At 32.1% G+C, this 27,737-nt stretch overlaps 1 protein-coding gene across 2 annotated transcripts; it reads left to right on the top strand.

The window, feature by feature from the left end:
- Nucleotides 1-388: 388 nt before the first annotated feature.
- LOC149906669 (uncharacterized) lies at nucleotides 389-27,048 on the top strand. 2 transcript variants are annotated; one of them, XM_090104871.1, is made up of 6 exons: nucleotides 389-529; nucleotides 21,997-22,152; nucleotides 23,517-23,663; nucleotides 24,182-24,321; nucleotides 24,933-25,170; nucleotides 26,264-27,048. In XM_090104871.1, exons 1-6 carry the CDS (start codon nucleotides 389-391, stop codon nucleotides 26,387-26,389), a joined length of 948 nt encoding a protein of 315 aa, XP_089960997.1. In that variant the 3' UTR covers nucleotides 26,390-27,048. The 2 variants fall into 2 exon arrangements, with proteins under 2 accessions (XP_089960997.1, XP_089960996.1); XM_090104870.1 differs by having other exon boundaries at nucleotides 24,173-24,321.
- The last annotated feature ends 689 nt before the right edge of the window (nucleotides 27,049-27,737 follow it).

Below are 27,737 nucleotides of genomic sequence, written 5' to 3'. Positions count from 1 at the left end.
AGGCGAAGAATCAAAGACTGCGACTCGATATACGGAACGAAACATGAGTGATAAAACAAACTAACTTTTAAACATTTGAAAAACGCCAAATTGCGCTCGCTTCCATTATCGTTCACACTAACATATCGTAACGTAACGTATCGTAAGGTTAAAGTTCAATTAGATTAAATAGTACGTCGCCTTTTCTCGTGCCTATCTCTATCCAATTCTAAATCTATATCTAGTAATATAAAACGATCGATACTGTGATTGACTCAAGTGATATCGGTGTTTGTGTAAATAGTTTAATTAGGCTCGCTAGTTAATGAAAACGTTAATAGTTCGAATCGTAACGGATCTCAGTGAAGTTTATCTGTGGACGCTCAATAAAGCCTCAAAACTGGCAAGTATGCAGGCAGCTCTTATGATAAGAGCTAAATCTCGGGAGCGAAGAAAACAACGACTCAAGCGAGGTATCAAGGCCGAAATACCGAGTAACGTGGCTACGAAGCCTATTGCACCTTTCCCGAGATACCCGCCTACTTCCTGGGTACGTACTTATGTTTCCTTATGCATGCTTCAATTATTGTGAACCTGTGTTTAAATGTTCGTGTTCAACTGAATGTTTTTAGGTTAAACTTATGTTTAGAAAGAATGTTGAAGATTTTAGACTACTATTTCTACTACAGGCTACAGCCATAATAAAATGATATTTGACAACCTCTGTTCATACTGCATCATATTTTCGGGCAAAAACACAAAAATCATAATTGTTAGATTCAAAAAATATGAAATACAGTTGAACCACTGAATGGCGCTATAAATAGAAAAAATGCAATGCCTTTTTTTAGCAACATTCATGTCTATTTATAGACCGTCTATCCATTGTAAGAGATATTCAGCTTTAGGAAAAGCTTATCACACAATAGGTGCATTACAGCAATTTTTGTTATCGAGCAACAAGTAATTCATCACAAATGCGACAGTCCGTCCCATTCATGACCGGCTTTGTTCGCAACTCGCAAGTACTGCATTTATGCTACTGTTACAATGAATGTTCCCTATTTTCTAACTAGCATAGGACTTGACACACTTATTCTGATAATGCTAGGTTGAAATATAAAATAAAGTTATTCGAGTGAACGCTTTTCAGCTGCGTTGTTGGAGCGTTCTATTTATGTAGAGATTGTGAAAAAAATGAATCAAATTTTGATGATTTGCTGGACAGCCAAGGTTTTGGGCATAGATTTAATATGATTTTTGATGATGTGCTGCATACTGGATAGCCAGGATTTAATAGGATAATAAACTTATTTAGAATTGACTACAAAATGATCTCTACATTTTTATATTTTATTTAAACATTTATAGACTGGGGTAGAAGCCTTTGAAAATAATGAAAAGATAAAAAAAATCGCAGTCGGATGAAACCCATTAGAAAAGGAGGGGAATATGATAAAAATGTAAGGAAAAATAAATTACGGTCAATCCGAGTTCGGGAAGCGGGAGGGGGGAGCTTTTAAGAGAAAAAAATGGTTTCTCTCGATTTCCGACAAAACTACAAGTCCTATAGAAAAAAGTTCAATGGCAAAGTTGTAGGTAATTAAAAGTTCTACAACTTTTGTGTTCACAATTTTTTCACATAACCTAAAAATTTAGGTGAAAAATTCAAAAAACCAAGATTTTGGTCTTTTATTTCCATCTACTTCAAAATTTATTTTTTTTCTACGAAATTTGGTGGAAACTTACTTTATTATGTCCCAAATACACTGTAATTTATTTGATTGAAAATATTTATTTTTTCGCATTATTTAGAATTAATAACAAAAAAACAACCTAATTTTCAATCGAAAAGTCACCCGTCAAAATATCAGCTTTTTTCAAAAACTTGGGGTGCCTTTTATTCATTGAAATCTCTACTTTCATATGGTGTTAAAAAAAATAAACACCACTATAGTAAATTTTCTCAGGAAATGCATACAAACAGTGTGATAATGAGCTTTTACTAAATCAGGCACACTTCTTGAACTCTATATCTTCTCTTGTATCGGCTTTTCGGTAATATTTCAAAAGAAACATAATTATCTGTTCAAAGTTTAATATTTTACAGCATATTCAAAAGCAAAATGATGTCGATAAAAACATTTCAGGTAGTTCAAGAAGTGTGCCTGATTTAGTAAAAGCTAATTTTCACACTGTTTGTATGCATTTCCTGAGAACATTTACTATGGTGGTGTTTATTTTTTTTACACCATATGAAAGTAGAGATTTCAATGAATAAAAGGCACCCCAAGTTTTTGAAAAAAGCTGATATTTTGACGGGTGACTTTTCGATTGAAAATTAGGTTGTTTTTTTGGTATTAATTCAAAATAAGGCGAAAAAATAAATATTTTTAATCAGATAAATTACAGTGTATTTGGGACATAATAAAGTAAGTTTCCACCAAATTTCGTAGAAAAAAAATAAATTTTGAAGTAGATAGAAATAAAAGACCAAAAACTTGGTTTTTTGAATTTTTCACCTAAATTTTTAGGTTATGTGAAAAAATTGTGAACACAAAAGTTGTAGAACTTTTAATTACCTACAACTTTGCCATTGAACTTTTTTCTATAGGACTTGTAGTTTTGTCGGAAATCGAGAGAAACCATTTTTTTCTCTTAAAAGCTCCCCCCTCCCGCTTCCCGAACTCGGATTGACCGTAATTTATTTTTCCTTACATTTTTATCATATTCCCCTCCTTTTCTAATGGGTTTCATCCGACTGCGATTTTTTTTTTGTTTCAAAAATTATCTACTCTAGTCTATTAATATTGCCAGTAATTATTCTATTAATTATTTTAATCATAAAATAAATATCTGATAAAACCTATGAATAGTCTCCAATATTTATCGATACATGAAGTGCTTCTGTCCAAAATTACATCAATAATTATTATGACCCACTAAATTCCATATAAATATTTCATAGTAAGAAAATTGTTGCCTATAAAATGTTTAGCCATCAACGAATGCACGGATAAAATTCGCTTGAAAATTGAGGAATTTCATGAATAGGAACGTCAACTCTGTTAGAAGCTTAGTTAGCACAGCAGGACCAAGTACAAGCGATGCATATTCTATTAGTTTGCATTCGACAATCTTCTGTTAAACTTTAACGTGGTTTAACGCTAGACAGATCATTAAATTATAATCTGATATACTGTGAAATCTCGTACATAATTAATAACTGCTATTTGATATTTAGTATGTATTGCTACATATTGTATCCTCTGATTAACAATGGTAATTATTTTAATTATATGAATGCATTGATTAAATATTATTTCGTAATGCTTTATTAAACTAAATTTTGTGAATGGTGTACATATTTGTATTTCAGACAAAACATGAAATATTCAGTTAAAAATGTAAGATGTAAAAAATCATTTGAATTATTTATTTCCAAGTTGTTAAGCTTACGCTGTGGTTTAGTTTGATTTTAATCAGTAAGTGGTTTCGAATTCCTTTGGGAACGTCTTTATAAAAAATATAGAAATGCAACGTTGCGTAATAGATTAGAATATGATTAAAATCTACGAGCTTAGGATTGAAATGAAAGCAAAATTTCTAATTAATAAATACCTACACTTTAATTCTTATGAATTAGAAACAAATCTTATAAAATATGGCAGAGGGAAAGGATCTATACAACACATGAACGAAAGAATATTAGCGAATACTAAAAATAAATTTTATTTTTCTCTTAATATAAGTTACCTTATTATTCTTATAAGTGACAAAATTTCGTGCAAATCCCGACTAATAAAAGACAATGGCGTGCAATGAAAGCGATAACCCGGGTTTCGTCCTCGCGACAAAAAGTTTAATTTTTTATAAGCACGCGACTTAAAACCTTCCGTTTCGCAATTATCGATTTCTCCATATTTCCAGACTGTTCATCATTTAAATTAATCATGTCTCTGCAAGGTAAACGTACTATTTTATTTTACGTGACCTACCTATGGCCTCTTTCGCAACTTGTTGGTAATTGATAGTGAATTAAAAACTTTTTGACTTATATTTACAGACATTTTGTGATTTTAATCATAAATATCTGTATTTCAGTGTTACGTTCGCGGTTCAATTACATTACGACCTGAAGATATCTCTATTTCTAAAAGTAACAAGAATTCCAAGAACTGCACAGTGCAAATAACAAAACCTTATATTAAATTAACGAAGTGCAAGCTTGAGCTAACAGCAATTAAAAACAAAATGCGTGCTAAGCGACTTTTCCATCGATTATATAGAGTCTTTCTGAGTATCCAGGCGTTGAAAAAGCGCCCTGTCAGCACCCATTCACCTATCTTGCGGAAGCTATTACCGCACCTCGCTTGTGGCTAAAAAAATGTTATCCATACATGAATATTTACAATCAATTTTAACACCAAATAACCAACGTTAAGGTCGAAATTTATTTGCACATGAATATGTTTGTTAACATACATTCAATTTCGACGCTAAAACAGCTGTGTTCGTGTATATTGAAATGCCTTTTGAAGGCTTTATTGATATAAATAATTCTTTGCTCCTAACTTGTACACGAGTTTATAATTTTATGCAAATTTTAGTATGGAGGTTCAAATTAAGATTTTACTTAGTTTCAATGTATCATGGTTATCTCAATGTAAATGTGATGCTAATTGTAGTAATATTCAGTTCATTTGTGTCCAAGTTCTCGACTTTTTTACTTCTAATCGACTTTGCCCACACTTCAAAGAATAAAAGCTAATAATATTTAGTATACATTTAATTTAATATTCTTTGTTGAAATCTAGATAAGGGTTAAACAATCCACCCTGTCAACGCTTAATAGCGAGCTTAATTAATGGCTCTGTCGCACAGATAATATACAAAATTATTTACGTTGAAAAAGAGTTTTTATAACACGATTTGTCACAGCATTTTTATAGAGTAAATTTTTAATACCTCATTTTGCCAAATATCACGTACGATTTCTAATAAATAAAATAATAAAAAATGTGAATTATCCGTTAAATGAATGTATCGAAATCCGTTCGTATAAATTAAAATACGGACAATTAAAAATATTTCTATAAACAATATGGTATTGCGATTAAAACAGAGCATAACACATATTAATTCCTGACATAGACTACAAAGCGAGCAACATATCATACACATTCGTAATGAGACCGTTTAGTGACAAAATGACTGGGCTTAATCATAATGCATAATTCATCAAACTGAGCTGCATAAATCTTCTACTCTAGACAATTAATCTGCAGTCATTCCTTTTTTAAATAAAGTAATAAACAAGCATAGCTACAATTTTGTCTATAGTATTTAGTATCTAATATAATATGGTCTTTCTATTTAACATTTATTAAAACGTAAACATATAGACCGATCGGTATGGTATGTATTCTAAGATATTGCAAAGTAGATTTAAGATATTGCAAATCATCTAGCGAAATAGTATGGGACACAGTTCACATTAATATGTAATTATAATATAGAGACTTTGGACTAACGATAATGTCAAAAACTACAGTTTTTATAATCATCTGAATGAAAAGATAATGTCCTATAATATTTATTTATTTATTTTTATAACTATGTACCAACTGCAATCAACAATAAAAATAAAAATTTACATTATTTTCTGTAATTATAAAAAATTCAAATACACAAAATTATGTTTTAAGTTACGGGAAAAATATATTCTAAACGCTGTAAAATTGTCCATTATATGAAATTAAAATTACGAAGGCTTGGCATAACTTGTCTTTACGTCATTGATATTAATTATATTTTCATATTTATCATGCGATAATTTCATCGTGTCCACACTTTCTTTTATATTTACACACTTTGCATTAAATATTACAGGAAGCTTTTTGAAATATGATGTGTTAAAATGTTTTTATACTAAATTTTAAAATAAACAATTGTGTTAATGTACATTTAAATTACAATAATTAAGCTGTAGATAGGTAATATTTAATTATTTGACTTAACTTATCCCCAACTCATAAAATAGTTTTGTTCCGCCTCAACACTTTCTTATGTATACTTTTACACGACTATTTAATCTACCCTCCATCTGACCTTAGAGAAACTCCAATCTCTATACTCGATTGCAAACTCATTTATTATACATTTCAAAGTCTCATTGCTCCACTATTAAATAGTCAAATGCGGCTAAGCTGTAATTTTGCATGCATCTTCTATTCTGTTCTATACATACAATAAATTTGTAGAAGGGTCAATTCTGTACATTGAAAATATTGAAAAAATAAATAGCAGGGGGTGTTACTGGATCGATACCAAACCCAAATATGAGATTAAAAAAATTTTTGTCCGTCTGTCTGTCTGTCTGTCTGTCTGTCTGTCTGTATGTGAAGACATCACGTGAAAACTAACGGTTCGATTTCGATGAAACTTGGTACAATTATACCTTATTATCCTGGGCGTAAAATAGGATACTTTTTATCCTGGAAAAATACGTAGAAAAAAAAATAATCTTAATTTTTCTGTTTTATCCATAGACGTTGTTCTGTAGAACCGCGAACACACGTTGCGTATTATTATAGGCCTAGCCGTATTTGGGTCCAATAGATATTTATAAGATGTCATTGTCAGAGTTACTCAAAATGGAGAAATAAACCATCCACGCGAAGACCGACATCCGCGCGGACGGAGTCGCGGGCGGAAGCTAGTTCCTCATAAAATTAGTAGATTTTCATTGAAATAATATCATTATAGCGTAACGAATTTCAAATATATTCAAACAAAGGTACAGGTAGAGTCCTATCATATTTCTTTGTGGTTTAATCCCAACCCAGGCTTTAATGTTTGAACCCAGAGAATGTTGAGTTCATTAATTTAAATTACAATAATGCGACGTTCTTAAATAGGCCAAAAACTGACCTTTGTTTCGAGCGTGCTATGAACAAGAGCTCTCCATGAAAAACGATGGAAATAGGTCAACTTAATATTGGCGAAGGTAGATAACTTCATAGAGTATCAACTTGAAAGCAACGAAGGCCCCATCGCCTTTGTCCGAGCTTTCGAAGTCCACTCTCACAGCACTAATGATAATGTTAAAATATAAAGTGAGTTTGATCTGATTTTCGTTTGATATTTTTTAATTGTGAGAAAAATAAAATATGTACAAGAATTTTAACTTGACCTTTTCAAACTTGACCTTTGACCAGTGACTCTCTCAACGTAGTTTAAATCTAACCTAAGTTTACTCTATATTTTTTGCTTCCAATGAATTGATAGCTGTAGTACCACAGTTTAAGAAACTGATATTGGAAGGCTGCCCGAAACGAAGCCTACCTAACATCATAATAAATAAACTTCTGTAAGCTAATGGTTCGAGCACATGTAACTTCCATGGCTATTGGTCTGTTTCCTTTAAGTCCGAGTTAAGTTAGTGACAGGATTGGCGTGTCAAGGCTCTATAATATAAGAGCCCACGACGGCCAGACTTTCCTTTCTTTCGGAAAGTTGAAAGTTTCTCTGTATATGTCTCCGATACAGATAAGAACGACTAGCGACTATCAAGTTTGGGTTGTGGTTACTTTGGCAGGAAACAGGTAGTGAAGGTGTATAAAATAGTACCTAACTTTCATTATAGTTTAAAAGCTAAATTTTATATATGTTATACTTGGGGACCTATAAAAAGACATTACCTTAAGAGCCAGACAGTTTTCATGGTTCTTACATCTAGCCAGACACATTTAAAAAATAATTAACATATCATCAAATTCACATAACTACCTAAAAGCGTAACAAATATGAAATAACCCACTAAAAACATTAGTTAACTATAATTATTAAAAAAATAAAAGAATAATATATAAGTAATAAAGTTATTACTTATCTTTTACTTAGACTTATGTTGATGGAATTTCACGTATCCCGATGACTTTTTTATTGTGTCATCGAGATACGTGAAATTTCATCAACATAAACCCCCGTAAAAGATAAGTAATAACTTTATTACTTATATATTATACTTTTATTTTTTTAATAATTATAGTTAACTAATGTTTTTAGTGGGTTATTTCATATTTGTTACGCTTTTAGGTAGTTATGTGAATTTGATGATATGTTAATTATTTTTTAAATGTGTCTGGCTAGATGTAAGAACCATGAAAACTGTCTGGCTCTTAAGGTAATGTCTTTTTATAGGTCCCCAAGTAACATATATAAAATTTAGCTTTTAAACTATAATGAAAGTTAGGTACTATTTTATACACCTTCACTACCTGTTTCCTGCCAAAGTAACCACAACCCAAACTTGATAGTCGCTGGTCGTTCTTATCTGTATAGGAGACATATACAGAGAAACTTTCAACTTTCCGAAAGAAAGGAAAGTCTGGCCGTCGTGGGCTCTTGATCTACTACGCTATGCAGATATCAATGCTCGATCGATGTATGACGTGGCAAATGACGTATTATTATGTGAGCGGAGTCCTTTGTCAATATGCTAGGCTTTGAAATACATTGTAAGAGGAGCCATTCAATTTGTTGCATTTTCTTCCTTGTAAAAGCTAGCTGAGTTCGTTTTATTGTGTCGAACACAGATGCGAAGATTCTTTTTTATCCAATTAAGTTAGATGTTTTATCCTTGCTGGAAGTACTTTAAAATAATATGACTAGACTATGAATAACTAAGATCATAAATTGTTTTCGAAATAATGCCCTATTATTAATTGATGTTATGATATTATTATATTTTTTAAATGATACTTTCGTAAACGAATAAGGTATGAACACAAATTGATAGATTAGTAGTAATAAGTCTTCCCGCAAGAAATAAGTTGCAAAATCTCAATGATTATAGTGTCCGCTTTTTGCTTCGAAACTTCTACTAGTTGGCCGTCCACTTGTAAAGTGAAACTTCACTATTCAAGTAGACTTTTAAACCAATATCTTTAATCTGCCTCCAGTTACTTCAAGTTATATTATTATTAACAACTTTCAAGTAACCACAAATTATTTAAGATAAATCTAAATATAGTTTAAAAAACTAAAAACACGCTTTATTGCTAGAATCAACTGAAAGTAAAGAAATATTTTTTATTATTCAGAATAATAAACTCCTGAAATTATTGTATTGTCACAGATCCTTGATAAGTGTAAAAAATTTGAATTAAATCTGTTTATCAATAGCGGGTCAAATTCAAGTCTGAAAGAGTCACAACCAAACATACAGGTGAAGCTAATACGTGTTAATAAAATTTTCGTAAGTAATTTTATCCCAACCTCTTTCGAGATAATCCCTACATAGGGGTTCGATTGTATCTTGAGAGAATAAACAAATATACGGGTCTAGGCAGACATTGTGCTATCGGGTAGCACGTCTTATTGTATAGACGAGCTTTGTATATAGGCTATTATTCTAGTTCACAGGCTTGTTGATCTATACCTAGCTAGTTACTTTGGCTCTATAATCCAAATGATGCGGACGTTTGTAGGAAATATTGTTTATCAATTTTGTAGCTATATGTGATTGTTATTGATTTTTAAATAAGATATGGAAAAATTTTCGCCACTGTTTAGATTGTAGTCTTGCTTTCCTAGAAAGTACTTATTCATATTGTTTTACAATGTCCAGTTTAGAACTAAGAGCAAAAACTTAATTAGAGAAAGTCTTCCATTCATAGAGATTTGATAATACAATGCAAATCATTTCAGTATCATTAAAAATAGCAATATCCTATATCTAGCTAATCTACGAATAATCTACAGTTATTACAAAAATAGTAGCGGATGAAAAATGCCGCTGGCTCTGAAATTTGAATATTAATGTAATGAGGGTTACGAAACAATTACCGTGATATGAAACTGGGAGCAAGAGAGATAATGAAACCTTGGAATGGGCTTCATAATTGATTCATTATATGCTTGTATCAGGTACTTATCCATGTTAACGCTTTTCTTTTGTTTGCAGTTTTTTTTACGTTTTATGACCGTTTATTAAGATTGTTTTTCAAGATATAGATAAGATAATATAAATAAATAAATAAATATTATAGGACATTATTACACAAAGATAAGTGGTAAATTATGATCGATTAATGAATTACCTATTTTGAATAATTAAGACATAATTTGTTTAACACGCTTATTATGGATTTAATTAATTGTCAATTTTGAATCATTCTGAAATAATTTACCACGCTTATTCTACAGTATAATTGTTGAATATCTCATATATTATATGAGTGTTTACCGAAAATTAAACACCATGTAAATTTTACATGTAGGTATACGCTACGCTACTATACGGTAGGTATAGTAGCGTATTTAAATTAGGTATAAATATATAAAACCAAGCCTATAAAATCTTTATACAATGATATATTATATATTATGTACTTTAAACATAATACGACATGATGAAAAGTGTATCTCTATGAGCTACATGCAGTTTCGTCTACACCTGGGACACGAAGGTTTATATCTGCCTCACCTTTATGTTTGCGGAAAATGTGCGAAAATAATGTACTTTGCTATAAAGTTTCGCTATTCTGAACATCTTTTAGTAACATTGTTTTAAATTCATAACAGTTTACATAAACTTGTCGAAAATACGATTAAAAATTTATAAGTTATTGTTTCTGTTGGTACTAGCGTGATGATATATTATAGCCTATAGCCTTCCTCGATAAATGGACTATCTAACATTGAAAAAATTATTCAATTCAGACCTATAGTTCCTGAGATTAACGCGTCCAAACAAACAAACTCTTCAGCTTTATAATATTAGTACCTATAGATTTACGAAATAACATGTGTTATTTATAATATATTTGTGGAGTGAATAGAATTACAATTTAGTTATAAAATGGACCTTGCCATTCACGAGCGATTTTCCAGGCTATTTGAGGGAAATTACCTACTCTACAATTTCATGATAAAATAAAATATAAGTCTACTACTGGTACCTTAACATCGTTATAGGTATTTACATGACATCACATGACAGTTACATCGTTATAACATAATATGTTTAAGACTTTCAGATTGAGAATCAGTTTATTTTGAAAAAAATCAATCAAAAATTCATAACGACAACTATAAGTACAATTGTTTTTTTGTGAATTTCCAATTTCCATCCTATAGGTTCTTTAGAAAAGAACATTGTACATCAAACTCGACAGTTGTACATCCATACAAATTCATATATATAGCAAAAAAAATTATAAGTAGTCTAATACTAATTTTTTATAATTTAATCATAACAACCATTTCACTTATCGATTACATAAACTGCCTGTTCATATTGATTCCATTAAAGTAGGTACTCGCGCAAGTTATGTGCAAAATAATTGAGTCTGATGATGTTGGAGCTATCGGTAGATAATGAACTGCGAGCCGCCCGACCGTGTCATATTAATTAATTGAATTCTCCATTTAAAATATTATCCCCTGAATGTATAGCAAAACATCGATATAATTTTCTAGAGTGGAGAGGTCAGCCTCTATTACTCTGTGCCACGCTGCAGCTGTTTCATCCACGGACAAACCTGTGGGCAAAATCAAGTATTAATTCTATGGCTTCCGACATGTTAATTATTGTTATCCTTTGAAATTTTAATCCCATTGAGTAATTTTTTAGGGAAATTCGTTATAAACAAATCTTTCCTCTATATTATAATAATAGTATACTTAGTAGGTAACATTTCTTACAAATATATTAATCGTTTGTACTATATAGTAATATGGTACGTAATTCTAAAAGAAGGTACCAAAATATTTCGAAAACCAAAATATATATAAGTAATATAATCAAAAAAATACCATAGAAAATTATAATGTGTAACAAGCAATATTTACAACATAAAATATATCGTACCCATATTCTCTCAGGAAAAACAATTATGGTGTCATTAAAATGCTCCGTCTTTTATAATATCTAATATCTTCTGAAGCCTGCGTTCGATGGCTGAACTACATTTTCTCTAAACTCAATTAATAAACAAAAGAAAAAAATATGGAATTGAACATTATTTGCATGAATCTGATCACAAAAACGTTATAATAAAACCAGTTTGTGTGGAGTATTTTTCATTATTAGTAAAGTAAATTAAAATAAAAACAGAGTTCAAATTTTAGGAAATATTTGTACTAATTACCTTTGGAGCATGACTCATAAATATTTCGTACATATAAATAAAGCATAAATCAACTTATTGTTTCAATTTCATCAACTATACAATGTTTCCTTAATAGAAAAATGTTGTGTGGTTTTATGAAACGACGGTAAAAGTGAAACTGTTCGAACGGTTCCGCACACTGCTTTGTGTAGCGCATGTCGCGTGACGGTCGACTGCCGAGTAGGTATACCTACTCGGCAGCCGCGATACACGCGACATGCGCTACACAGACCAAAAAGTTTGAGAAAATGTAATAAAAGTTTCACTTTAAAATATTATATACATCATTGGCGTGTTTTCCATCAGTACTGAACAATTCTGTATAATTGATCCTTTGATACTAAAGTACTAGTTAATCCGATAAGGATCCATTTACCTAGATTAACAATGGTCTAGACTCTAGACTTTAGGCTTTAAAGGTTACAAAGGAAATAAGATGGTCTATCTTTCAGTTTATTACTAAAACCAACTGACCCAAATTGATGAAATGTTTATTTTCAATATTAAATATTTTTGTTTCTTTCACACTTGATATGAAATACACCCTTAAATATATCAATTATTTGTATCTAGTGTGGCGTGTGTGTGTGTGATCCTTGCTATTTACAATTAAAATAGAGGTTCCATAACTATGACATTATACAAATCACCACGGATCCAATTAGTAAATTAAGATATCGCAAAGAAACTGGCAGAACCACAAAATTTTAAAACCAAATCGCTAGTAAATAAATCGCTAGTAAACTTGGATTAGGTATGTATATAGAATGTCTATTTCTTTGCAGTGAAAATGACGATGAATCCGTCGAAAAATGAATATTATTATAAACACCTATTATACCGAAAATAAAGTACGTGGTAGATGCTTTAAAAAAGTAGGAAACTTCAAGTTTAAAAGAAGCAACTTAATCTGTAACGATATTACAGTTTTGCTTTAGGTAAGTTCCTTGTGGAATCGCTCTTTTAGGACGGTTTAAGCACACTGTTACAATATCAAAACATACCTATTACGAGCGCTAAATAAGTGTTCTGAAAACTTACACAGAATGAAGACAGAAATCGTTTTATTTCCCTTTATCCTTTGATTTCTATCGCTGTAAAGGAAAACCTTCACCTCCTAATAAAAAAAAAGAAAATGTAGTAGGTACAGTCTGTAGATTCAAAACTTTATGCATTTATATGTATTCAGCACGTATCAGCACTATTTCACATTTTAACTTTATACTCTGTTGAAATGTTGACGCTGACGTGGACTCTAGCTAGTGTAGACGGAGTAAAAAGGGTTTTTTTAGTTCATAGTGTCACATTCATTTACATAGAAATGAAAACGTATTTGCCCGTATAAAATTCTTCGCAACTCACCTGATGCTTTGGGTCAGTAGCGACATGGGAATAGTTTTACCATACAGTGCCTTTGAATGGCCAATGCATTAATTAAAACCGCCATATAGACATACATATACCTACATGGAATTATGTTTCTGTTGGTATCATTTTTTCAATACTTTTGATCATTTAATTAAGTAAGCATTTAGGTACTTGATAGTTTCGTGTGTTTTTGTGCACATTAATTGCACCTTATATCACAGGTTTTTTGTGCATAAATCTTAGATAACTTAATAATTTTTCTACCTTTGCTTTGTCTCTTTACCTTCATTGAGTAAAATATAAATTTAAAGTTCAGCTTTAATCTTTTAAAGTACAAAAGGTCTCAAAATTTAACCCTTTTTATTGCGGTTCTAAAAAATTTTAATCGCTTTTGAGAGAAAGTCCCAAATGTTAAAAAGTCCATTCAAATAGTCATTGTTTATTAATGCAATCATTTCCGTGTAAGAAAAGCAGCTGCTGTTGAAGTTTAAGGCGAGAATATAGGAACTTACATCTTCTGAATATTTTATAGCATTAGATTCAACGTTTCTTGTTTTTATCGCGTATTCAAATAAGAGTAAAGAGATCTTGGGTAGTCTCTGGAGATCTATTTAACATTATTGCTGATCTTATGAAACAGTCTTAAATGTTTCTAAATGCAAATTTTATTTTGGTCAACCATGAGATTCTCAATTGTTTTTATGTTCATTTAATAGAGGAAAGGATATTGGATTAAATTATTTTGCCCTAAGAGTATTTTTTTTATCAATTTTTAACTGCAACTGTATTGAATACCATTATTTCGTATCCCTATAAAGTTAATACTTGTTATAGGTAAACCAGAATCTGATGGCAATTAGGGAAATCAAAATTTAGAGTGTGCAACCCTCGGGAAAATGGACTGAACGATCTTGATACTATTATTTTTTATTTTGTCCTCGATATCATTAGACACACTACATAAGTGGACAATACTGTATTTAATAATGAGATATCCACTCAATATTATGTAGGTACATACTTAGGAACACATATTACTTTTATATTGGTAATACATATTATTATTTACACATATTATATGTACCTATATTTGTATATTCATTATTATTATGCCATGTGAAAATATAGATGTAATGATAATGCAGATCAAAACTAGATTGCTTATAATTTTTTATAAAATAAAATAAAAATAAAATAAAACTATACATATTTATTTTCGTAAGTATTAACAAGTACACACATTATAAAATTGAATTGGACAGCTTGGACTTGACGAATAGCCGAATTGGAAACTCCTGTAATAAGTTTTCATAAAATTATATTGTAATCAACAAACAATATTATAGTTACCTACTTATAATATTTTTAATTTAAAGTATCAAACCGGGTAAGTCGAATTTACCAATAAAATCTTCAAAATTGAAAATTGTGATGTGTTTGACCATTCTTCATCGAATATTTTTCTATACACATATAAACAACACCTCTGGCTTGTGATCGCACAGGCTTTTTCGAAATTTTCGAAGATTTTTTAGACAAAATCCTAAAAATTATTCATCAACTGCGAAGAAGACAATAATTTGACAACCAATTTGATAGTTGTCAAATAAAGTTGCCACATGAAATTCTTTTATTTCTTAAATATAAAAATGCCATCAGATTCTGGTAGACCTATAATAGCTGGATCAATATGCTAAATATACATTCATTTTTATAGTAAAGAGTTACATTAAATGACTCGTTTAAACACCCACACAACTATTAATCTCAAAAAGCGAGTAAACGACCACTCTCTAGAAACTTTCGGAAGCCACGCAAACTTTAAAAATTTTAATTGCGAAATATTTACAGTGTAAACGGATTTGCAGTGGTTTACTGCTTTTGCAGAATAAGATTCGAGATTACATAATAAACGACCTTGGATCTGCCAAAATTCGTATTGAGTGAATAGTTTTGAAAGGGAAAAAATTATAGAGCTTTGTCTTGATTCCTCATTTGTATATATCCATACTAATATTATAAATGCGAAAGTAACTCTGTCTGTCTGTCTGTTACTCAATCACGCCTAAACTACTGAACCAATTTGCATGAAATTTGGTATGGAGATATTTTGATACCCGAGAAAGGACATAGGCTACCTTTTATTGCGAAATATGTACCACGGGCGAAGCCGGGGCGGACCACTAGTATTGTATAATATGTAGATTGTTGGTATCCATATAATATGGATAAATTGAAATAAACTCTACTGACTCTACTATTTTACCAGTAATCCCTACTGAGAAAAAAGATTTTTACCAAAGAGAGACCACTCACGTTTTAGTGAAGGTTTCAATAAAAATGAATTTGGTAGATTTATTTCACACATTAATAACTATTGAAAAATGTGGATATTCTTTTCTTTCGACATCTTATGGCCGGTTTCTGCATTGAGTATTTGACCTTAATAACGAACCAAATCATACTTAATTGTTGCTTATACGTTTAATCGATAATTCTCAATCCAGAAACTGACTGTGACTGCTTATTTTGTTTTTATAAAGTGGCAGCTCCCGGTCCATCAAGCACATTTCTGACATTGTCAAGTTATAAGGATGTTCAAATACGTTATCTTAAAAACTTAAAAAGTCTTGACAAAAAGAAATTGACAATGGTCTCAATGACTTTGTGAAGCTAAGGTGTGAAGTCAACTTAATTACAATAATTGAACTTTTAAAAAAAAGATGTGAAGAGAGGGTCTTCTAAAAATATTTGATGGTGCCATCGATACATAGGTTTGTTTCTTTTATTTATTTATGTTTGTGACGGGTGAATTAATATCAACAAGCGTAATTATAGAGTGCCATAAAATTAGACCTACTAATAATTAGGGGATCAATGTATCGTATATTTGGTATTTTTGTATAATAAACTATTACTATTACAAAAAATTGGATTAATCGTATCAAGCATTTGATTGCTAAACATGCATTAAAAAGGTGGTAATAAATTTCGAATATTTTCCTATAAAATTAGAAAGCCGGGTTGCTCACAACAAACAGGGTCGGGTCAAATATAATTAAAATATGAATAATTATTGCTCGGCACCAACTTTAAAATAGCAATGCAACCTCAAAGAAACTTCTAGGTACCAGTTCAAATAGCGTTCGCCTTTGCGAAGTTATAACTTTATTTCGAAAGGACCTTTCGACCCAATTCCTTGGTTTGTTTCGTTAAAGCTCAGGTTTCAGGCGCTTGGAAGTTTTTAATTTAGTAACTCCTCGTTATATTTAATATGAAAAGATATGATATTAATGCCCTAGAGCGAAAGATCGTTTAAGACTTATTGTAGACAAGCTTACGCCCACGATTTTGTTTGCGTTAAATAAGGATGTTCTGAATGCGATAATTATTCATAATAAACAATAAGATCAGCATTTATTTATGGACGCGCTTGAAATATAATATTTAGAAAACCTGCCAATCAAATTTTGTCGAAATCCATCTAGTATCTACGTTTTTAGATTGAACAGAAAAAATAGAGATAGGTATATTATGATGGACCAAACCTATAAAATATGAAAAAACATTTTCTTTTGATTTATGTTTGATTTGCTTTTGTTTATATCTAGGTATTTTATAATTGCATATTTTTACTTGTCGTTTAGAGCACGATTCCTTGACCTAAATAAATACGTCAATGCACATAATGGGCAAGTAATCAACAGTTTTAATTGCGAGTCCTAACTTTTAAATAGCAATTAGAAGTAATTTTGAAGTAATTATTAGTGAATAAGCATTCATGAATAACCGTTAAAAGGATAGTAGAGCTTTTATCACGTATTTTGAACGATTCAAAAATGCATAATAATTAATAAAAATACATATTTCGCAAAATAGAGAAATATTAATTTCATGGGTAGGTCTATAAAAAAACTTAGATTCACATACAGCATACTATGTCCATAGGTAACATTTCGTTCCCATGAGAAATTCCAATGACAACTAAAGTAGTTGAATAAATAACGCAGTAATTCATACTAATATTATAAATGCGAAAGTAACTCTGTCTGTCTGTCTGTTACTCAATCACGCCTTAACTATCTACTTAACCAATTTGCATGAAATTTGGTATAGAGATATTTTGATACCCGAGAAAGGACATAGGATAGGTTTTATCCCGGAAATCCTACGGGAACGGGTTTTTCTTTGAAAACGCGGGCGAAGCCATGGGCGGAAAGCTAGTCCAAATATATATAATAACCGTATATAAATATAAATAATACAGTCAATATAAATGTCCCACTATAGGTATACTAAGCGCGAAGGGACTTGTAGTTTTGCATACACTGATCACGTAAAAATACAACAACAAAATTACATCAAAAGATTTATAAAAAAAATTATTAAGCGGGGCGGGCTGCATTGTTATGGGTGTACACATAGAGTTTTAAGAATTCATCTATTTATATTTTTATTATTCTATTTTTGAAAAAAAAACTGCGTCTGGAATTTTATAAGTATTTTTTACGTAGTCAGCATATGCAAAACTATAACCTCCTTTGAGCTTCGTATACCAACAGTGGGACACCCTCTATATTATGTACCATGCCCCACTCGACTATTGCTTTCGCGTGGCATCAGTTTAGTGTGGTGTAGGTTATAAAATAAAATTATTTTAGTTTCTTTGTTGTATGTTGATTGCTTTATGACCGATGAACCTACTTATTAAATAAATTACTCAATTTTATAACTTTGTTTTGAACTAAAGATCAATACTTAGGTAACTACTATGAAATAAAATATAATTTTATTTGCCATACATTTCAATAAATTTTCACATATGGGTACTTCAAATATAAAACAAAATATGTACCTATAATATATTGAAAAAGGCATACTGTTATAGTATTATTTCACTAGCTGGTGTTCGTGGGGTCTCTACTCTCTAGTCTGGTTCCCTGTTAAAAGAAGCCTATTTGCTTATCCAGACTATAATCTACCTCTATACGTAGATAGTCAATCAGAGCATACCCCTCTCTCTCCATACGAGAGAGAAACTTTCTTGTGACCTATAATATTATAGTATTTTTGTTTATTATATTATTTTTTATTTAATATAATATTATAGTATTTTTTATTTATTTACAACACTTTATTGTACAAAACAATGTAGGATAATACGGAAGGGGTTTACAGATAAATAAAACAAGTCTCAATTTCAATTGCAATTATTATAACAATACAAAGTAATAATACGATATCGAGAGCTATTCTCAGTACATAGCTCATGTTAGCTCGTAGTTAGCTGTTATCTCCAATCAGTACGGTAAACAACTGGTACGGAGGTTTACAAACTTTAGATTCCTTTACAATATAACACTACTAGATTTCCGCCCGCGGCTTCGCCCGCGTTTTCAAAGAAAAAACCCGCATAGTTCCCGTTCCCGTGGGATTTCCGTGATAAAACCTATCCTATGTGTTAATCCAAGTTACCCTCTATATGTGTGCTAAATTTCATTGTAATCGGTTCAGTAGTTTTTACGTGAAAGAGTAACAAACATCCATACATCCATACAAACTTTCGCCTTTATAATAGTATTAAGATTAAGATAGGTAAGCAAGTGTGTATTGTTTTGTTTGATTGATGAGGATTTATACTATTGAGTATTCGGAATCATTAAGATCTATTTGTTACAATTAATTTAAATTTATTTTTTTAAATCATATAAGAAGAGATCAATAGAAAATTCATGACTGACTGGTTGGCTTAGTTAGTAGTGACCCTGCCATCCAAACCAGTCGTGGCTTCGATTCCCACCCAGAGCAAATATTTGTGTGATGAACATCGATGTTTGCTCTGCATCTGGGTGTTAATTATCTATATAAGCATTTATTTAAAATTATATGTATGTTTATTAGCCATTAGATTTCCATAACACAAGTAAAAAGTAGTTAGATTAGTATGGGATCGAGCTGTGTGTGAAAATTTTTCTGAAAATATCACACTCAACCATATTTTATTTATTCAAAAAGACTTTTGCATCTGCATAACATAATTTTATCATTTATATTAAGTAAAAAGCTCTATCAACACAAATTTAGTCACAAAACACCCGTTAATATTCTTATGCCTAAAGTTCGGTCATGCTACTAATTGCTATCTACTATTTTAAATTTTAGTCCAAGAGTTGAATAACCTCTACACTTTTATATTTCACCACATAAATTGAGTATCATTAGACAAGTGAAGTGGCGTGTAGCCATAAACTTATTATAATATATACGACTCGCCCAGCGCAAGTAAATGGGGCTTTTAAACAATAAATCATGCATAATTACAAAGTAGTTGATATTGCCACAATCAATCTACTTTGAATGCCACGATCAGAATAATAATTATATCATTTTAGTTTAGAGAAATAATTTTAAATAATATATAAAAGGTCAAGAATACTATAGAAGTAATCACCCAATGTGTGTAGCAGTGCAAAAAGTTTAAGTACTTTAAAAAAGTTCTGGCTCTATTAATATGTAAGTATGTAGTTTTTAAAATTTCCAAATCCCATCTCAAAAGATCTTATCACATCATCATCAAAATGTTATCGCCAGTTATTCCATTGCAATAAACCAAGGCATAAAATTCTGGCAGTTGTAAAAACAAAACAAATACATCACTTATCTCTTTCAGACTATGGTTATGGTTAGTTTATAGTATGGGCGGAGCGAGAAGCGGATACGAATTAATATTCGCGTTTTAAGCTTTTAGCGTTTTTCAATCACTTTTGTAAACCAAAATATGCCGAGATCTGAGTTATAGAGCTAGGAAAATATTTGAATTCATCAAGCTACACTTTAAGTAAGCAAAAATTTTTGGAATTTTATAATAAATAATAATGTTGTTGAAACGTACGTGTGGACACTTATATAACGTAATAAAGAAAATTTGGTTTTCAGAAATAGACTTGAGTAAATTTATGAGATGATTGGAAAGATTTACGTTAATCATCTATCCTATTTTTACTTTTGACCAACGACTTTGAAGTAGCATTACAAACGCTTATATTCGAATAGCAAAGTTATACCTATTATTAAAAACAAAAGAATTCGGAACTCGCGTCGCTCACCACCAAATATGCTTTACAACGCTAAATCTCTCTAAGCGGGCCACGTTTATTACAACCGCGATCAGTTCTTACATGAAATATTGCCAAGCCTCCAATAAACAGGCTACAGCTACCCGTGTTTCGCCTATATATTCTCATTTATCGAAATCGTGACTAGTATAAACAATGTATTCTGTTACTAACTCGAAGTATTATGGTATTTCTGTATTTGGTTCCCTCGATTATTAATGTTTTTAAACAGTTTTCAAAATAAAGTATGATTTAAAAAATAGTAAAATTCCAATTTAATATTTTTTTAACCATATGTTTGTTTTTTCCGATCCATCATCCTTGTATACATCATGCAATTTTTGAGTTTTAGCGACGGTGAATTTTTTAGTGAGAAACGAATGGCAAATGAAATGAAAAAATATTTTTTAGCAAAAAATGTACACTCCAATCCAGAATACAAAACGTTTTTATGCTAATTGCAGAAGCTTAGTGTGCATTCCTGTAACAACCACACTACATAAACCTGAATCGAGGTTTCTGTTTTTATTTCCACTAGCCTGTCACGAAATGTGAAAAACTACAGAAATTCGCATTAAAATCCTAACTCTTCATTTCTGTCGTTTCTGTATTTCCTATCATAATATTATAAATACTATGTAGTACGGAGAATAGCTAGACATAAGAAATGAAAAGATATTATAAAAATAGTGTGTTTAATTTTCCGATGGAACTTGCCGTAGGTACCTATACTAATTCCCTTGAGTAATAGTTCCTAGAATAGATAAGTCCCACAATAGTTTTAACGTCTAAGCTACTCCATAATATTATAATAGTACGATCGGGGATAAAATATATAATGTAGAATATAATATTTTATTCAGCATCATTGCATTACGACAAAACTAAAAAGAAACACAAGATAATAATATATTGTAGTTTGAAGTGTTCTTTGCATTGAATAAGTTAAAGCTCTCCTTTATAATATTTTGTTACTAAGAGTCGCGGCGCTGATATCAGCAAAAAAAATGATACTACAACTTCTTTCATCTAACTATAACGATTATATTTATAACTATTATTATTAAAAAAGAAACCATACATGAAAATCCTCTACATTGAAAATTGAAATACATAATAATTAAAATTGATTTACTTTTTTCACCAAGTATCCCTCTTTAGGCTAAGAAACAAATGAATGAAACTTCTTCGGCTTTTTATCTCAATAAACAGTTTATTCTCGGAATCAATACTGATTAAAGCAGAAACGGAACGAAATTAAAACAGTTTATTATTAAATAAGAATTTACATATTTTTCATTGGTTCTAAATACCTAGTGTATAATTATTATAACATATTTGGTCGGTGATTCCAGTGCGCCGCCGGGCGTGCAGCATGGCAAGAAGCAGCGGCTCTGTCCGTTGGCGGCGGCGGCGGGGCCGCAGGCGGCGCGGCGCGGCGCTGCTCGGTGCTCGGCGACCACCCCGGGGCCAGGCGGGACCCCCGGGCCAAGTGGCACAGGAACAACCGGGTACCCAATGAAAGTTATCTTTTCCGATCACGCGTAGCTGAGCGTACAACGTAGATAGACCGCATGGTTTGAGGTATTGTGCTATCTTTATGTGTTTCTAATTTGGTTGTAGTATCCCAGGAATCAATGATCCGAATTGCTGTGTACCTGTGTTCATCGTAGATAGACCGCATGGTTTGAGGTAATGTGAGCTAATTTTATGTACTTAATCCCTATATGATTCTTTGGTTGAACTAGCTCCCAGGATTATAGGCTCGGAAATCAATTATGTGGATGTATCATGTACCTGAGTGTTCAATGTAGACCGCATGGTTTGAGATATTGTGTGCTAATATTATATATTAATGTGTGTATATATATTAATGTGTGAAATGTAAAATAGAATGCAGTACCTCAACTATTTCAGTTGGGTTCAGAGAATTTTCGTAATCATGCGTGGCTAATCGTTCGACGTAGTAACCGCATGAGTTCATATGAAGTATTTGAGCAGATTTGATGTTTATCTCTCTATCTAATTGTTGAATTATAATTTTACATAAGACATAAGTTAATATGGGCAAAGTCGAATAATGTGTGTTACATTTTCCAATCATGCGTAGCTAATTTGGCGTAGATAAATCGCATGGTTTGAGATATTGTATCGTATTAAGTGTGTTGATGTAATTATATAATATAATGCTAAGTTATTTTTTCTCAAATCAACCATAATATTATGAATTGTTGATTCCTCGTAGTTAATATTTTTAAGCTACGTGTATATGTAGCAAAAGGCCTCTACGATGTAGGTCGTAGACGTAGAGATTATGTTTTAGGCTATAAATTATGTTGATTTATTATGTAAAAAGTTAATTTGTAACTTTAATTAAGGTTTATTTAGATCTTACATTTTAAATATTGATTGGTTATAGGTATTAGAAGTAAGGCTGTCTGAAATTGCCTTATTTTACTGTCCAACGCTCCCTCGAGGTTAATTAAATGTGCTTAAAACTTAATTTGGAGGGCTAACACTGGCGTTTATCTTTTGCAAACAGATCGTACGTGGGCAATAAGCTTGTTATAATGTACCAACATATTATACTAAGAGCTAGAGTATAAACTCAAAATGTTAAAAAAATGCATTTTGAAAATGAAAAGAAAGGTTTTTTTTTAATGGCAGTTATAATATATTAATGAGCATGATCCTGAGGTAAGGTATGATCTACTTTACGTGTAATAAGAATTTATCGATGACATTTGCGTATATTCGTGCTTGCAGATTCGAAAGGTATGTAATATATTTTTATAACTTATATTCTTAAAGCTTAACAGTTTAGTGACTATTTTATTAAGTGGTGTTTGTGTTATAGAATTATTTCAACTTAAAGGTGCGCGACGCGTCATACGGGTCGTCTTCGGAATCGGACGGGGACGAGGCGAACGGCGAACCGTGGGGGGTGGCCCGGCTTCTGTATGCAGGCTTGGCGACTCTGGCCGTCGGTCTGGTGGTATACTTCGTGGGGACTGGAGACAAGGTGAGTTGCGTCTCTTGGAGGCACTTGCACTGGCACTTTTACTATCAAACGTTTTTAAACTTGGGGATTAGTAGTAACGTGGGAGGCAATTGCACTAGCACTGTTGATTATCAAATGTTTGTATACTGGGGTTCAGAATTCATATTTGTTAAGGGAAAGGAATCCATTTATTGAATAGTCGTAGATCTCTTTTCATGAAAAATTTGTTTCTTGTTACTTTTATGTACTGTAGACTTATCTAATAAACTAATGCACCTTTTTTTTCAGCATGTATTTTGATTACTGTACATCTATTTATAATAATTGAAAGCTTTATTTTCAGCATGGTTTATTGGAATGAAGTGTTTTTCCGCTACAACAGTAATAGCTTGTAATTGAATTATTTGATCTTTCACAAATAAAAATCTTGAACACAAATTCGATTAAACTAGTCAAAGATCAATCACAATGCACTGAGCATCTTGTTTGAAGTATCAGCAAAACCTAGAGACATATTTGATTAAGAGCAGCCTTCCCAGGGTTTCAAGACGCCAGCCTTGCGACTCGTGGGCCCGTCGCTCATAGTTGCTGGGCTGGCGTGCTGTTTGCTGCGCATCATGTTCTGCATCTGCGCCAAGCCGTGCTGCAAACGACGGACCAACCACAAAGAGAACAGAAGGTTGGTAACTTTTGTATGTCTACTACTAAGCTTTAAATTAAATTATAAATAAATTATATATAATTATAGAGAGTTTAAACTTTCAGAGCTGTGTTCAAAAAAAACCTTGAGATATGTAATTTTCAAAATATTTCAACATTTCGACTTATCTGCGTACTAGAGAAGTACGTTATCTATCATTTTTACTGAAAGTGGCACTTATAATATAATATCTAACTAGGTCTTAGCACTAACAAATGCGCACACGCATTTGAACTTTCCTCAAGAACCACTCTATCTATTAAAAAAAAACATCAAAATTTGTTGCGAAATAATATTATAGATCTAAGTATACAGACACACAGGCTGCGGAAAGCTTTGTTTTAGTATGTAGGCATAATATTTAATTGTATGAATGTGTTTTGTCGGCAACTAACAAGTCGCGCAGCAGAATTCCGTTTTTTATTTGCATTATTTGTTGATCATTTATGTGGGGTGTTGTTGTTTTAAATCTCAATTAATTTATCTATTTCTATGTTTATATTATCCTAAGGCCCCTAGGTGGGGCAAAAGGCGTCGACAGTGCGTCGCCATGTATCTCGATTTAGGATATTTCTATGTTTCTATTGCAGACTGTCAGGCGGCGCGGAGGGCGAGGAGATGCCGCTGGCGGGGTGCGGCGCGCGCGCCGGCCCCGCGCAGTGCTCGCCCGCGCGCCGCCTCGACGCGTCCTCGTGCGACGTGTCCAGCCTGTCCAGCGGCGAGGAGGACGAGCGGCTCCGGCGGTACCGCACGCACCAGCCCCCGCCCCCGCCGCAACCCCCGCCACCCCCGCCGCAGCCACAGCCGCAGACTGTGCTAGTGCAGCAGGTTTGTATATGGAAGTAAAGTCCCATGTCCCCTAGTGGGGTAAGGGGCAGATGCATTATACATCTGTTTCACTGATCGATTTTCTAGTTTGAGAAACAGAATGCTATGCATGATGAGCGTAGAACTGAGTGGAAACGAAGAAAAAAGGGTCTGGTGGGATACAGAAAGCTGATTACCTACTTGTCCCTAAAGAAAATAGATCAGAGAAAACATGATTATTTGTTCGTGCAACAGGTTGACACTTTGAGTTATGTGCATTGCCACGCATTATGTAACCAGCCTGCGCATTAGTTTGACATAAACGCATCATTTGATATTAATCTCTTTAATTCAATTTACATGTTATCATGCAACAGATTAACAAACACAGTATATATTGATTATCCTGATTCCTGAACGACTATGAATATGACAATCTCTAATTTAACAATAAACAAATTAATAATTTTAAAATTCCTAATCTTACAGAATCGAAATTATTTTCGTGCAACAAGATTTTAAACATACCTAGTTATGATGATATGATTATATCATTTAATTCTAAGGTTCTTGAAGTCGTGAAAAATTGTTATTACCTTCGGTGCAGTAAATTTATACTCACACCCAGCAACCTACAGTTTTATAATAACTATAGATTATAGTCATGCAGGTGCACGTAATTAGCTCCGTGTAGCAGGTATACATAAAATATACTGCCAGTGGATTAGATAACTCCGTTGGATTAGATTTTTAATAGTCATACCAAATATAAAATATTTGCAAACTCACTATTTTCGTATTTATATTGGACCTTTCCAATGTATTTTTCTGAAACAAAGTACCTATTGGCTATTGGGTGAAGCAAACTGTCCTCATGCAGCAGAAATACCTGTACAACATGTAGGTAGTTTTATTAAGTATTGTGAATATTTTACTTAGTATCGATAAGCTGAAACATACTTATTTACTACTAAGAGAAAACACTAGAGATTGCAATGCACCTAGCCAGAGAATTTCCTTATCGATTGACGGGTTGCATTCCAATTGCTTTTATTTTCACACTTTCCTTAGTTTACCGTTAATTACAATCCATACACATTTTAATTAATTTCAGGCGAATCCCCCACGCCCGTCTGTGTCCGCACTGAGCAGCGCGGGCAAGCGGCCGCCGCCGCGCAACGTGTCGTTCGCGGGACCCGACGGCGAGATCGTGCTCAGCCCCTCGCAACTGCGCTCGTAACCAAGCAATAAACTGTACGGTGACACGGGACTATACCAAAATGTGTGCACTCTGAGATGGGACTACGCCAGAATGTTTGCTTGATACGGCTTGCCTTTCTATTGTATTAATTGTCGTTTGCGCGCAAAACTTGACTATAAACTTTTTTGTATACAGTATCGCACAGTTGTAATCTTTTTGTTAATGCTCAAGACAGCTTTGCTCTTCCAATGTGTTACGCTACTTACCTACAGAACTACAAAGGCCAAATGCAGCAAAAATTACTCATTTTTTAAGGAACAAGAAATCGACAAAAGACGTCACACATTTTGGCATAGTGTTACCAGATTCAATTCCGTCACTCGTACTTTTCTACGAACTGTTCTTACGTAATTATGTGATAACGTGAGGTGTCATTTGCACGTTTTGTATCGATAGGTGGTCATGTTCATCGATATATTCATTTACGTTGTGCAACGAGTGTATGAACAACTTTGGTAAATTTTGTTATTTTACGGTAGGGTTCGTGTCATAAGCGTTTAAACTCCGTAGTGATTTACTGAATGTGCTAGTTCCATCCGTCTTTAAGCATACTAGTAGAAACATTGACCAATAAGATGCAATTTCTTTGAAATTACCCAACTTTAAAGCTCTACAAGTTACAACAAAGCGTACCAAATTATACATATATGTATAAGACTCAGGGAAATGCACCTTATTGCTATATGTAACTAAATAGATATTGAATGTATAATATAAACATAATTATTTTAAAACTGCCTAACTACTAGATGCGAATTTATATTTAAATATAAAATTCATAAAAATAGATTTATAACTGACAATAATGATTGTTAACTGATGTATAAAGTGTTATGGCGTATGAGCGTTGATTTTATTTTAATTATATAATTATCCAATCGAAACCAAGTAGTTCAACCGCCGAGAAAATATTAAAGTTTTAATAAATTCTTAATATAATATTTTAAATATATATAAATTAATGAATTTACAATATTGCTACCACTTACAGTACCTAATATCATATTAACAGTAAATAAGTATATTTTAAAATAATTTTAAAAATCATCTACTTACTGTTTAAAATAATACTTATGCTTCAAACTTATGTTAAGGATGCTCTACCTACTTATATTCGCGAAACTACAAAAATAAACCTTGGCGCTTGAACTACGTAATAACACCAAAATAATATTTATATTATAATATAGTTAGCAAATACAAGAAATTCGGTGTATAGTGATACTGTTTGACAGTTACGTTTTTATGTGTAAGGGAATACGATAAATAAATTATGTGTTACTCGTGCATTGTATATGGCACACATAGTGAAGTACTGTTTATAAAT

Source organism: Colias eurytheme, chromosome 8 (genome assembly GCF_061535395.1).
Source record: "Colias eurytheme isolate Ceu_HAF_F1 chromosome 8, ilColEury1 Martin Lab GWU primary, whole genome shotgun sequence".
Taxonomy (NCBI): domain Eukaryota; kingdom Metazoa; phylum Arthropoda; class Insecta; order Lepidoptera; family Pieridae; genus Colias; species Colias eurytheme.
The sequence above is the reverse complement of the archived record's forward strand: the minus strand, read 5'-3'. Positions and strand labels throughout refer to the sequence as shown.